The sequence below is a fragment of the Ornithorhynchus anatinus genome, chromosome 4, assembly GCF_004115215.2.
Source record: "Ornithorhynchus anatinus isolate Pmale09 chromosome 4, mOrnAna1.pri.v4, whole genome shotgun sequence".
NCBI lineage: Eukaryota > Metazoa > Chordata > Mammalia > Monotremata > Ornithorhynchidae > Ornithorhynchus > Ornithorhynchus anatinus.
In genome coordinates this window covers 61671662-61686066 of record NC_041731.1, presented here as the reverse complement: position 1 = coordinate 61686066, position 14405 = coordinate 61671662, and the positions used below count along the sequence as shown (strand labels likewise).

At 42.5% G+C, this 14405-nt stretch overlaps 1 protein-coding gene across 1 annotated transcript in view; it reads right to left on the bottom strand.

The window, feature by feature from the left end:
- VPS13B (vacuolar protein sorting 13 homolog B) overlaps positions 1-14405 on the bottom strand; it is a 932812-nt gene that overhangs the window by 784378 nt on the left and 134029 nt on the right. Inside the window, 1 exon segment of the mRNA XM_029063425.2 lies at positions 13875-14069. Within this exon segment, the coding sequence (XP_028919258.1) occupies positions 13875-14069 (195 nt within the window).

Below are 14405 nucleotides of genomic sequence, written 5' to 3'. Positions count from 1 at the left end.
ACACGGGCTTGGGAGTCAGAGGACGTGGGTTCTAATCCTGGCTTTCTCCACTTGGTCTGCTGTGTGACCTTGGGCAAGTCACTTAATTTCTCTGTGCCTCAGTTACCTCACTTATAAAATGGGAATTAAGACTGTGAGCCCAACGTGGGACAACCTCATTAGAGAAGCAGGCGTGGCTCAGTGGAAAGAGCTCGGGCTTGGGAGTCAGAGGTCAATGGGTTCGAGATCCCAGCTCTGCCACTTCTCAGCTGTGTGACTGTGGCAAGTCACTTCACTTCTCTGTTCCTCAGTTACCTCATCTGTAAAATGGGGATTAACTGTGAGCCTCACATGGGACAACCTGATGACCCTGTATCTACCCCAGCGTTTAGAACAGTGCTCTGCACATAGTAAGCGCTTAACAAATACCAACATTATTACCTTGTATCTTCCCCAGAGCTTTAGAACAGTGCTTGGCACACAGTAAGCGCTTAACAAATACCATTATTATTATTAGTCAAGGCATGCATTCTATATTCCAATTTCCTCCAAGTGGATTTTTTTCAAAAACACAACCCCAGCATTATTGGAGAAGCAACTGCATTGCATTTAAAACTTTTTTAAACTACAGAGAAATACAACCACTAAAAGAAAAAAAATCACCAAGAAAAAATTCTGCATTTTTCAGTAACAAATTGGAAACACTTTAAAAAGTGAAATGAAAAGAACCTTATAGGCAAACAGTTAAACTGCAACATCTTTCTGACCTGTAAATTGGTCCCCCTGTAATGCCACAGCGATTATACACACCCAAGTGGACACCAATACCATCTTTTGAGTGGAATTCTTGCATTCAGTGAATAGTTTAAAAATTTCAAAATCCAAAATTTATGTGACTACTGAAAACTAAGAATTCTACTTGTAGTTTCCTTGTAATGCCAAGTTAATGGATCACCAGATTATTTAGGGCTTTTGAATAATTCATTCTTAAAAAAGTTTATAATTAACCCAATTCATTCATTCATTCATTCAATAGTATTTGAGCGCTTACTATGTGCAGAGCACTGTACTAAGGGCTTGGGATGAACAAGTCGGCAACCCAATATATAGGAAATGGAATTTCCATTTTAATTTCCATTGTAGGTATAGAGTAATATATGTGTTGTATAGGCTTTGGCATTTTGGCATTAGTCAAAATACACAGGACTGTAACATTGAAGAGACTGATCATTAATTTTCATTACCCAATAACAGTTTTTACAATATGATTTCACAAGACTCTGGACATTCATCATGGAAAGTGATGCACTCAGTAGGAGGGAAGTGGAATAAAAATCTAGCCAATAACTTATATAACAATAGCGATAATGCTAATAATGACAACAGCAGCAGCATTTGCTAAGCACTGTATTAAGCCCTGGGGTAGACAAAAGATAATCAGGTCAGACACATTCCCTGCCCCAATGGCTCACAGTCTATAACAGGGAGGGCGAGCAGGAATTGAATCCCCATTTTACAGATGATGAAAAAAAAAGATCACAAAGAAGTGAAGTGGGGTCCAAGACAAGTGAAGTGACTTGCCCAGGGTCACTGCAGGCAAGAGGCAGAGCTGTGATTACAACCCAGATCCTCTGACTCCCAGGCCCATGCCCTTTCCTCTAGGCTACGCTGCTTCCTGCTGCATAATAAGTTTAAGATTCTGAATATCTCTTTTGTGAAAGGGTAGCTTTTTTTTTTTTGTCAGTTGGGGTAGCTTACTAATACAGTTACCACTAACTACAAAGCCCAGAAAAGAAGCCGCTCAAGTGCACGAAGATGCTGTAGGGGAAGAAAGGCATCTGCAAACAATCCAATGGCGCATTTGTGGTAAACCAGGGGGGGAAATTCAAGTTCCCAAAACTGAGAAATTGGGTAGACACGAAGATAGAAAAGGAACAAGCCAGTATATAAATACTTTTTACTTCAATGCTTGAAGCCTAAAAATACAGTGGTGAACTGGAATGTTTGGCAACTATTGAGAATCTTGATCTAATTGGCATCTCAGACTTGCTAAAGGGAAGCAAACCACTGGGAAAACAGTGGTGCAAACTCTAAGTTCTATGGGGATGGCTAGAATGCCGAACAGGTGGGGGTTCAGAGCTGTATCTGTGGAACAACAGACTCTAAAAATAAAATCTTACCAGAAAAAAGGTATAACAGATAATAATTGGGGTAAAATTCCATCCTCTGGACTGCTAGCTCATTGTGGCCAGGAAACATATAATAATGACAGTTATTTGTTAAGTGCTTACTGTGTGCCGAGGATTGTTCTAAGTGCTGGACCATGCTATACTGTACTCTTCCAAGTGTTCATTATAGAAGCACTGGGCATGCAGTAAGTGTTCAATAATTATCACTGATTTATTGATTCTTTCTCAAAAACACTGAAATTAGGACTGTACTATGGGCTACCCAATGATGGTACACTAGACTGGGAAATAAGTAGAAATACTATAATAGGTAACTAAAATAGGTAGTAATAAATTCAACTGATGATAACAGGAAAGATTTCATTACCCCCAAATAAATTGGTTGAAAAATATTAGTATTCATTCAATAGTATTTTATTGAGTGGCTTACTATGTGCAGAGCACTATACTAAGCGCTTGGAATGTACATATCGGTAACAGAGGCAGTCGCTGCCCTTTGACAGGCTTACAGTCCAATCCGGGGAGACAGACAGACAAGAACAAACAGCAATAAATAAATAGTAGGATATGAATGTTGGTAAAAATTTTCAATCATTTTCTGGGATAACTAGAATCCAAATAATATCCTGTTTTAATTCTGAGAACTAATACAAAGACTATATATTAGAGGAACTCCGCAGGTTGGTGATCACAATACAATTGAACATTCTAGCTGTAGGATGACCAAAACACTGCAAAAAATACTAAATTTTAGAAAAGGAATTATGATTAAACAAGGCCTTATTAGGAAAAAAATTGAAGGAAAGGATAAAATAGTAACCAAGAGAAGTCTGGAGTTTAAAAACACAAGTAAGAGACCTAATGAATATCAAGTGGCAAAATTAAAGAGACCCACTTGCCGGGCTGAAGGGCAATGGGAAAAATATTTTTTAAAATGTATTTGTTAAGGGTCAGGCACTGTACTAAGCACTGGAATAGATACAAGATACTCAGGTTGGATACAGTCCATGTCCCATCTTCAGAAGAAAAATGAATCTTATAAAAATGGAAAGCTCATCCTAGTGAGAATAGGAATGCCAGAATTAGAAAGGCCAGGTCAGGGTGGACAGAATATTATGTGGAAAAAGAGTAATTTGAGCATCTTGCAAGACACTGCAAGATGTGTGTCTTCAATATACCACATGACAGCTTCAAGAATGAGATGAACCACTCAATCATAAAGCTGTACACTGCAGTAGAAAGACTACGACCAAGAGGTTCAGTTAATTCTTTCATTCAGACCAAAGAAAGGAGCTCTCCTCACTCAAATTATTTTTCATAAAAGGCAAAATAAACTAATAACCATAAAGGTTCTTTTAGCCCAATCTGAGGAGCATCTGTCTCAAGTGTTTGGAAAGAACCTGTTGGGGGGGGGGGGACGGAACTGGCAAGCTCCTAGCAAAAGTTAGTAACCTATTATTACCAACTGCTACCGTACCAGAGAACCAACTTATTGGGAAGTTATCACCCACCCATCAGAAATGGTTCAGACATTCAGTTCAGAGGGTCTCACTTCTATTTCTATCTAACATATTTAAAGAGGATTTTAGAAACACTCTCATTGAAAAAGACTACATGGCTTCCATAAAGGCAAATCATGTCATTAATTTGGACTCCTTTAAAAGGGGGCAAAATCAACATCAATTATGGAATTGTATTGGTTGACTGTTTGACATAATGACTCCCAAGCCCACTGCCCTCACCCGTAGTTTCATTCCCGCCTCAAATCCCCTGACCTCAACACCTCCATCTCTTGACCCAAAGACTTGGCCCCATATTTTATTTATAAAATTGAAACCATCAGGCATGATCTCCCTAAAATCTCCCTCCTCCTGCTCCTTCAACTCTCCCATCTTTCCCAGCAATATCTCAAGAGATCACCCACCTTCACTGAAAATCCACCCCCTCTACCTGAGCTCATGACTCCCTCACACCTTACCAAAACACACTTGCCCTATCCTTTTCTCCCTCAACGACCACATCTTCAACTGTTTACTCTCCAATGGCCTCTTCCTCATTGCTTTCAACATGCTCAGGTATCCCCTATCATAAAAAATCTCTCGACCCCACAGCTCCTTCCAGTTATTGCCTCATCTCCTTCTACTATTCCTTTTCCAACACCTTGAGTAAGTTGTCTGCATCCCCTGCCTCCACTTCCTCTCCTTGATCATCTCCACTTGGGCTTCCGTCCCTTCTGCTCCACGGAAACTGCCCTCTCTAAGGTCATCGATGATCTTCTTGTCAAATGCAATGTTCTCTACTCCATCCTAATTCTCCTCAACTGCTCACCTACTTTCCACACTGTGCTACACTTGTTCCTGAAATATCATCCACCTTGACTTCTCCTCCTACCTCTCTTGCTGCTCAGTTTAAGTATATAGTGGGATCCTCTTCTCCCTCCCACCCTCTAATAGTGGGGGTCCCGCATGGCTCAGTTCTGCATCCCCTCCTATTCTCCATCTACACCCACTCTCTTGGAAAACAGTTCCACTCCCATGGCTTCAACTGACATTTCTATGCAGCTGATTCCCAAATCTACACCTCCAGCTCTGAGCTCTCTACTCTCTGCAGTCTCATATTTCCTCCTGCCTTCATAATATCTCTACTTAGCTGTCCCCTTGACACCTCCAATAATCCAACACAGAACTCCTCATTCCTACCTAAACTGTACCCGAACCCTATCTGTTGCCGACTTGTTCATTCCAAGCGCTTAGTACAGTGCTCTGCACATAGTAAGCGCTCAATAAATACTATTGAATGAATACCCAAACCCGTCCTCCAATGTCTTTCCCATCACTGTAGACAAAACCATCATTCTCTCTATTTCGTAAGTTCATAACCTTAGCATTATCCTCAACTCATCTCTTCATTCAACCTACATATTCAATCTGTCAGAAAATCCTGTCCATTCTACCTTCAAAACATCGCCAAAATCCACCATTTCTATCCTTGCACTTATCCCACCTTGACTACTGCAGCAGCCTCCTTGCTAACCTCCCTGCTTCCATCTCTCCCCAGTCCAGTCTATACTTCACTCTACAGCCCAATCATTTTCTAAAAAAAAAAAAGAAAAAAGTTCACTACACCTTTCCCCACTCCTCAAGAATCTCCAGTGATTGCCCATCCACCTCCATGTCAAACCAACTCCTTACCATGGGCTTAAAACTCTGTTGCACTGTACTCTCTCATGCACTTAGCACAGTTCTCTTCACATAGTAAGCACTCCATAATACCACTGATTATTTAAAGCATTCAATCCCCTTGCCCCTCCCACCTCACCTTCCTGATTTCCCATTACAACCCAGCATGTTCACTTCATTCCTCTAACACCAACTTAGTTGCTGTATCTAGATCTCATCTATCTCACCACCTACCCCTCACCCATATCCTGTCTCTGTCCTGTAATTCTCTTTCTCTTCATATCCTTCTCTGCTTAAGCCCTCTTTTCCCTTGCTCCCTCTCCTTTATGCAACATCTACACACTTGAATCTGAAATCTTTGGGCATTTGCTATTTGCCCCACCCTCAGGACCACAGCACTTAGTTACATATCTACAAATTACACATAGATTGTACATCATTTATGTTACTGTCTCCCTCTCTAGACTGTAAGTTCATGGATGGGCAGGGAAGGCATCTACCAACTGTTGTACTGTACTCGCCCAAGTGCTTAGTACAGTGCTCTCCATACAGTAAGCACTCAAATAGCACTGACTGACTGAATGACTATCCAAGACCACTTTCCCCACATTCAGAGCCTTATTAAAAATCACATCTCCAAGAGACCTTCCCAAATGCTCTCATTTTCCCTACACTCTCTCCCTTCTGCCTCAACCTTGAGCTTGAATTTGTCTCCTTTATTCACCTCACCCTCACAGCATTTATGTATATATGCATAATTTATTTATATGTCTGCCTCCTCCTCTAGACTATAAGCTCCTCATAGGCAAGGAACGTATCTAATTTTGCTATACTGTATTCTCCCAAGGGTTTAGAACAGTGATCTACATTCAGTAAGTGCTCCGTAAATCCAATTAATTGATTATTGAGCACTAACTGTGTGCAGAACCCTGTACTAAGAGCTGGGGAGAGTACAATATAACACAGTTGGTAGATATGTTCCCTGCCCACAAGGAGCTTACACACTTAGAGGGAGTTGGGGAAATGAGGACTTAGGGAAGGTCTCTCAGAGATGTGATTCTAATAAGGTTTTGAAGGAGGGGAAAGTGTGATGGTCTGTCAGATTCATTCATTCAATCTTATTTATTGAGCACTTGCTGTGTGCAAAGTACTGTACTAAGTGCTTCGGAAAGTGCAGTATAACAGACACATACCCTGTCCACAAGCTCATAGTCTAAAAGGGGAGAAAGACATTAGTATACATAAATAAATTACAGATATATACAAATGTGCTGTGGGGATGGGAGAGAGGTTGAAGGGAGCAAGTCAGGGCAACACAGAAGGGAGTGGGAGAAAAGGAGAGGAGGGCTTAATCAGGGAAGCCTTCTTGGATTAGATATGCCTTCAATAAGGCTTTGAAGTGGGGGACAGAAATTATCTTTCTCATACGAGGAAGGTGGGCATTTCAGGCTAGAAGTAGGATGGCCTAGAAGAGAGGCAGGATGAGAAGCAGCATGGAATAATGGATAGAGCACGGGCCTGGGAGTCAGAAAGTAGTGGGTTCTAATTCCAGCTCCGTCACGTGTCTGTTTGACCTTGGGCAAATCACTTCACTTCTCTGTGCCTCAGTGACCTCATCTATAAAATGGGGATTGAGAATGAGAGCCCCATGTGGGACAGGGGTTGTGTCCAACCTGATTTGCTTGTCTCCACCCCAGCACTTAGTACAGTGCCTGGCACATAGTAGGTGCTTAAATACCAAAATTATTAATAATTATTATTATTATGTGGGCCAGAGATCAGCGGTGAGATTGACGAGACCGAGATGCAGTGAGAAGATTAGCATTAGAGGAACAAAGTATATGGGCTGGGTTGCAGTAGAAGAGCAGTGAGGTGAGGTAGGAAGGGGCATGGTGATTGAGTGCTTTAAAGCCAAGGGTGAGGAGTTTTTGTCTGATGCGGAGGTGGACGGGCAACCACTGGATTTTCTTGAGGAGTGGGGAAACATGGCCTGGACATTTTTTGAAGGAAAATGATCCAGTAGCAGAGAGGAGTATGGAATGGAGTGGGGAGAGAAAGGAGGCAGGGAGGTCAGCAAGGAGGTGGGATAGGATAAGTGCTTGCATTCATGTAGTAGCAGTCTGGATGGAGAGGAAGGGGCAGATTTTAGCCACGTTGCAAAGACTGAACTGACAGAATTTAGTGATGAATAGCTTGAATATGTAGGTTGAATGAGAGAGAGATGGAGCCATCAGCAGTGATGGAAAAGTGAGTAGGAGGACAGGGTTAGTGTGGGAAGATAAGAAGTTCAGTTTTAGCCATATTAAATTTGAGGTGAAGGGAAAACATCCAAATAGAGATGTCTTGAAGGCAGGAGGAAATGCCAGACTGCAGAGAGGGAGAGAGACAGAGAGATATGAGGGCTGGAAATGTAGATTTGGGTGTCATCAGCATAGATGTGGCAGTTGAAGCCATGTGACACAATGAGTTCTCCATAGGAGTGGGTGTAGATGGAGAATGGAAGGAGATCCAAAACTGAACCTTCAGGAACACCCAGAGTTAGGGGATGGGAGAGAGAGGAGGAGACCGCGAAAGAGCTGAGAACGAGCAGCCAGAGAGATAGGAGGAAAACCAGGAAAGGACAGTGTCGATGAAGCCAAGTTGGATGATGTTTCCAGGAGAATGGGATGGCCGAACGTGTCAAAGGCAGATGAATGGTCCAAGAGGACTAGGATGGAGTAGAAGCCATTGGATTTGGCAAGCAGGAGATTATTAGTGACCTAGGAGAGGGCGGTTTTTTTGTTCATTCTTTCATACGTTCAATCGTATTTATTGAGCAGTTACTGTGTGGAGAGCACTGTACTAGCACTTGGAAAACTACAATATGGTAACAGAGACAATCCCTGCCCACACCGGGCTTACAGTCTAGAAGCAGGGAGACAGACCTCAAAACAAGTAAACAGGCATCAATATAAATAGAATTATAGAGATATACAAAATTTGTATAGATTGATACAAATAACAGAGGTTATTTGTATGCTTGGGGGGAGAGCAAAGGGAACAAGTCAAGGTGACGCAAAAGGGAGGGAGAGCTGAGGAAAAAGGGGGCTTATTCTGGGAAGGTCTCCTGGAGGAGATGAGCCTTCAGTAGGGTTTTGAAGGGGAGGAAAGAGTGATTGCTTGGTGAATTTGATGTTAGCATCAGAGGAGTGGAGTGTGCGGGCTGGGATGGAGAAAGAGAGAAGGGAAGTGAGGAAAGAGGGGCAAGGTGATGGAAAGCTTTGAAATCAATAGTAAGGGGCTTTTGTTTGATACAGAAGTTGATAGACAACCACTGGAGATTTTTGAGGAGGAGGGTGACATGCCCAGAACAATTGTGTAGAAAGCTAAGCTGGGCAGCAGAGTGAAGTGTGGATTGAAGAGGGGAGAGACAGGCTATTGGGAGGTCAGAAAGGAGGCTAATGCAGTAATCCAGTCATTCATTCATTCATTCATTCATTCAATAGTATTTATTGAGCGCTTACTATGTGCAGAGCACTGTACTAAGCGCTTGGGATGAACAGGTCGGCAACAGATAGAGACAGTCCCTGCCGTTTGACCAGGATAGGATGAGTGACTGTACTAATGTGGTAGCGGTTTGGATGGAGAAGAAAAGGTGGATCTTGGTGACGTTGTGAAGGTGAGTCCAGCATGATCTAGTGATAAATTGGATATGTGGGGTGAATGAGAGAGCAGAATCATGGATGTCACCAAGGCTGCGGGCTTGTGAGACGGGAAGGATGGTTGTGCTGTCCACAGTGATGGGAAAGTTTGGGATAGGACAGGGTTTGGGAGGGAATATAAGGAGCTCAGTTTTGGACATGTTGAGTTTTAGGTGGCGGGAGGACATCCAAGTACAGATGTCCTGAAAGCAGGAGGAGATGCTAGCCTGAGGGAGGGAGAGAGAACAGGGGAGGAGATACAGATTTGGGTGTCACCCGCATAGAGATGATAGGTGAAGCCGTGGGAGCAAATGAGTTCTCCAAGGGAGTGAGTATAGATGGAGTGGAGTAAAGGGGACAGAAGCCAGTTTGGAGGGGGTCAAGGAGAGAACTGGAAGAGAGAAACTTGAGACAGCAGATGTAGACAGCTTGCCCAAGGAGTTTGGAGATGAATGGTAGGAGGGAGATGGTGTGATAACTGGAGGGAGCTATAGGGTCAAGGGACTATTTTTTTTTGGATAGGGGAGATATGGACATGTTTGAAAGCAGTGGGGAAAAAGCCAATGGAGAGAGAACAGTTGAAGATGGCAGTTAGGGAAGGAATAAAGAAGGGGGCAAGTGTTTTTATGAGGTGTAAAGGAATGGGGTCTGATACCCAGATGGAGGGGGCATATTTTAAGAGAAGGCAAGGGATTTCCTCCAGAGATACTGCTGGGAAAGATGGGAGAGTTGAAGAAGGGGTAAGAGCGAGGAAGGACTAGAGAGGGGCAGGGGAGACTTTTGGGAGATCACATCTGATAGTGTCAATTTTCTTGATGAAGTAGGTGGCCAGGCCATTGGGGCAAGGGGACTAAGAAGGGAGTTAAACATGTGGAATAACTGGCGAGGGTGATGGGCATGGGTGTCATATATAAAGGGGAAAGAATCCCAGGCCAAAGGCAGGATGTGGATGTGGGGGAGAGGGTGAGATAAATAAGACAGAGATACAGTGAGTACATTGGTATTAGGGGAGCTAAGTTTGCGGACTGGGTTGTAGTAGGAAATCAGGGAGTTAAAAGAGAAGGCGGAAGATGATTGAGTGCTTTAAAGCTGATAAGGAGTTTCTGTTTAAAGAGAAGGTAGATGGGCAGAACTTCAACTTTCTGAGGAGTGGGGTAACATGGACTGAACTTTTTTTAGAAAAATGATCTGGGAAGCAGAGTGAAGGATGGACTGGAGTGGGGAGAGACAGGTGGCAGAGAGGTCAGCAAGGAGGCTGATACATGTGATTCAGATGAACAGATGGAGAGGGGAAAGAATAAACAAAATTTAGATTTTCACACATTTGACGGTTTACACCAAAAGTTTTTTTAAAAAGAGTAATCATGGGATTGGAGGAATGTTCTGTCAGACATATAATTGGCTAAAAGTATAAAACAAAGGGTACAGATATATAGTTCTCTGCATTCTCCAATGAATGAAGCTGAGCTCAGTTTTAATTTCTTTATAAATAATGTGAAAGATGGTTGGCAGTGAGAATCTTATTTTACGAAAGGCAGTGAGCTTTTCCAGGTGCTAAATACCAAGCAGATAGGAATGAACTGCAGAAAGACTTTGAAAAATTAGTGAGGAAAAAGTGGCAGATTAATTTCAATGAGTGCAAACATGAAACCTTATTTAGGAAAAAATAACCTGATGGACTCTAAGATATCCATAAAGATTAAGGAGACTGCTTAGAATCACTCTGATTATCCCTTAGGAGAATTAAATCTGAGAGTTGGTACACACACTCCCTACCCACAAGGTGTTTTCAGTCTAGAGGGGACATTGAAATAAATCAGCTATGTATATGAGACTGAGGGTGGAGCGAATACCAAGCAGTTTACAGGGTACAGATCCAATAGAAGGTTGAACACTACCACAGCTCTGCAGACTTTGGTATGAAGTCTAACATACTACTGCTGCCAAACTCCCCAAGGAGGAAGTAGAAAAGGAAGTAGAAAAACCTCCCTTAAAGAACCACATTTCCCAGAAGATCAAAGGCCTATGTTCTCCCAGCTCAGAGACAGTCCTTTTGGAAAATTAGGTCTACTGGCCTCTTCCCTTCTTTTTGCCCTCTGACTACCCGGGCTGGTTGCTTACTGTTGAACAATTAATGAACTGTATTTATTGAACTGGGTGCAGAGCACTGTACTAAATGCTCGGGAGAGTATGCTGTAACAGTTAGACATGTTTCTTGCCCACAGTCATCTTACTACTGTTTATAAAGGGATACAGACATTAATGTAAATACATTACAGATATGCACATCAGTGCATGGGGCTGAGGGAGGAGTGATTAAAGGGTTCAAATCCAATACAAGGATGATCCAGAAGGGAGCGGGAGAAGAGGAAAGGAGGGCCTAGTCGGGCAAGGCCTCTTGGAGGAAAAGTGTCTTCAACAAGGCTTTGAAGGGGAGAGTCATCATCTGTTGGTTAGGAATCAGAGACACTTATTGAGCACTTAACTGTGTGCACAGCACTGTACTAAGCACTTGGGAAAGTATCACACAACAATATAACAGACACATTCATGGCCCACCACAAGCTTACAGTCTAGAGGGAGAGGGTTTCAGGCCAGAAGCAGGACTTGGGTGAGAGGTCAACAGTGAGGTAGACAAGATCTAGGTACAATGACTAAGGTGGATGGCATCAGAGGAGCGAAGTGTGCAGCCTGGGTTACAGTAGGAAATCAGAGAGGTAAAGTAGGAGGGGACAAGGTGATCGAGTGCTTTAAAGCCAGGGTAAGGAGTGTCTGATGCAGATGTGGATGGGCAACCCACAAGGGGTTCTTCAGGAGTGGGGAACTGCAGACTGTAAGCTCAATATGGACAGGGGATGTCACTGTTCATTGTTGCACCGTACTTTCCTAAGTGCTTAGTACAGTGCTCTGCACACAGTAAGTGCTCAATAAATACGACTGAACAATAGAATGAGGAGACTGAACATTTCTGTAGAACAATGATCCAGGCAATAGCATGTAGTATCTACTGGAGTGGGGGGACAGAGGAGGCAGGGAGGTCAGCAAGAAGGTTGATGCATTTATTGAGGTGGGACAGGATAAACACTCCAGCAGTTTGAAGTTTGGAGGACGACCCGAGAAAGACGAGAGGAGATAACTGAAGGGGGCTGTCGAATCAAGGGAGGGTTTTTTTAGGATATGAGAGACATGAGCATGTTTCAGAGCATTAGGGAAGAAGCCCTTGAAAAATGAACTGAAGATGATTGAATATGTGGTTTAAAAGGAGAAAGGTGAGTTGAGGAAAACACCAAAGTTACAGGTTTGTGAGTGGTCGATAGTGGGGGTGTCTACAGTGATGAGCAAGTGAGGGGGAGAACAGGGTTTGGGTTGGAAGATGAAGAGTTCTGTTTTAGACATGTTAAGTTTGAGGTGTCAGTGGGACCTCCAAGTAGAAATGTCCTTAAGGCAGGAGGAAATGTGAGACTGCAGAGAGGAGAGAGATTAGGGCTGGAGATGTAGATTTGGGAATATCCACGTAGAGATGGTAAATGAAGCCATGGGAGCAAATGAATTCTCCAAGCGAGTGAGTGTAGATGGAGAATAGAACTGAGACTTGAAAAATACAGCTTAAGTGAAGAATTTGATAGGTGCTTTGAGTACATCATTTTACAATCTTTAAGAAATCTACGTTGGGTTTTCAAAGAAGCTTATGCGAAGGGTGAAAAGTGACTTATCTGCTTGGATTGTTGTAGGTGTAATTTGAATTTAGCCTTAGTTTTCCCCCTTCCTGAACTCTACGGCTAATATAATCAATAAAATCCATCGCAGCTGAAAAGATGAGCTCTTGCTTTGGTTACTTTTGGTGTAATGGTTCCTGCACATAAAAATCCTGCATGCACTTTTTCTAATAGTATTTGTTAACTGTTCTATGTGCTGGGGTGAATACAAGTTAATCAGGTTGGACACAGTCCCTGTCCCACACAGGGCTTCCAGTGTAAGTAGGAGGGAGAACAAGAAAAGCAGCAGTGTGGCATAGTGGATTAAGTACAGGTCTGGGAGTTAGAAGGATCTGGGGTCTAATCCCAGCTCCCCCATCCATGTGCTGTGTAACCTTGGACAAGCCAATTCACTTGTTTGTGCCTCAGTTACCTCACCTGTAAAATGGGGATTAAGATGGAGATCTTGCAACATTTCCTCAATGGTCCATACACTGAGGAAGAATTAATCAATGGTATTAAAACAATTTTTGGCAAAGGCTTAAGGAGGGTATTCCCTCCATTTTTGAAAAGCAGCAGCTTGACTTAGTGGATACAGCACAGGACTGGAAGTCAGGAGACCAGCTCTGCCACTTGCCCGTGGTATGGCCCTGGGCAAGTTACTTAACTTCTCTATGCCTCTGTTTCCTCATCTATAAAATGGGGATGCAATAAATCCTCAAGAGGTTATTCCCAGGCCTGGGAGCCAGAGGGCCTAGTTCTAATCCCAGTTCCACCATTTGTCTGCTGTGTGACCTTGTGCCTCAGTTTTCTCCGCTGGAAATGCGGAGGCAATACCTGTTCTTCCTCCTATTAAGACCATGAATTCCATGTGGGACCTGGTTATCTTGTATCTACCCCAGAACTTAGTACAAACTTGGCACATACTAAGTGCAAAATACCACAGGTATTATTTTTATAGTCCTATAACCTTTAAATTAACATAGAATCCAAATCCTTTAGGGGCAGATATACATATTTAAGCTCTTTATATCCTAACCCATGTGCAGAATTATCGCAGCAATTTTGAGAAGACACTACACCTATTCAAAGTAAATAACTCTAAATCCAGCCAGGGATTACACTCCAGTAATTCACTTCTTCATTTCTTACCTTAAGGTAGCAGTGTGCATAACAGTAGTGAAGCAAGTTTTCAGAAGGTTGGCTAAGGTTGCTGACCATGTGCACCAGTTGTTCCGCATACATAGGTACAGAATGTTCCACGTTAATTTTGTCTACCAATATTTGAATGGAAGGCAAAGGCCGTATAGGTTGGAAGCTTGTATTATTCACAAAGGTACTGGCATTCTAGAAAAAAAAAATCATCAATTTATACTGTAGGACATGTTAAATGACAGCTACGATATACCAACAATTCATGGCAGTACCTAATTTACCACTTCAAGTATCAATCGCTAAAATATCTCTGAAGAACAAATATTGCCAACTTTTTCTATTTTATCATACCCAACAATCTTAAATTGTATTCTTGCCTCTCAGATAATTACACTTTCCTCCCATCTAAATTTATTTTTACTTGGGATTGCACAGCAGAGTAAACCCAAAACAAATACTAATTCCAAAAAACAATTAGGACACAATCCCCCATATGGAAATCATTTTTGCTTATCTCTAATACTACAG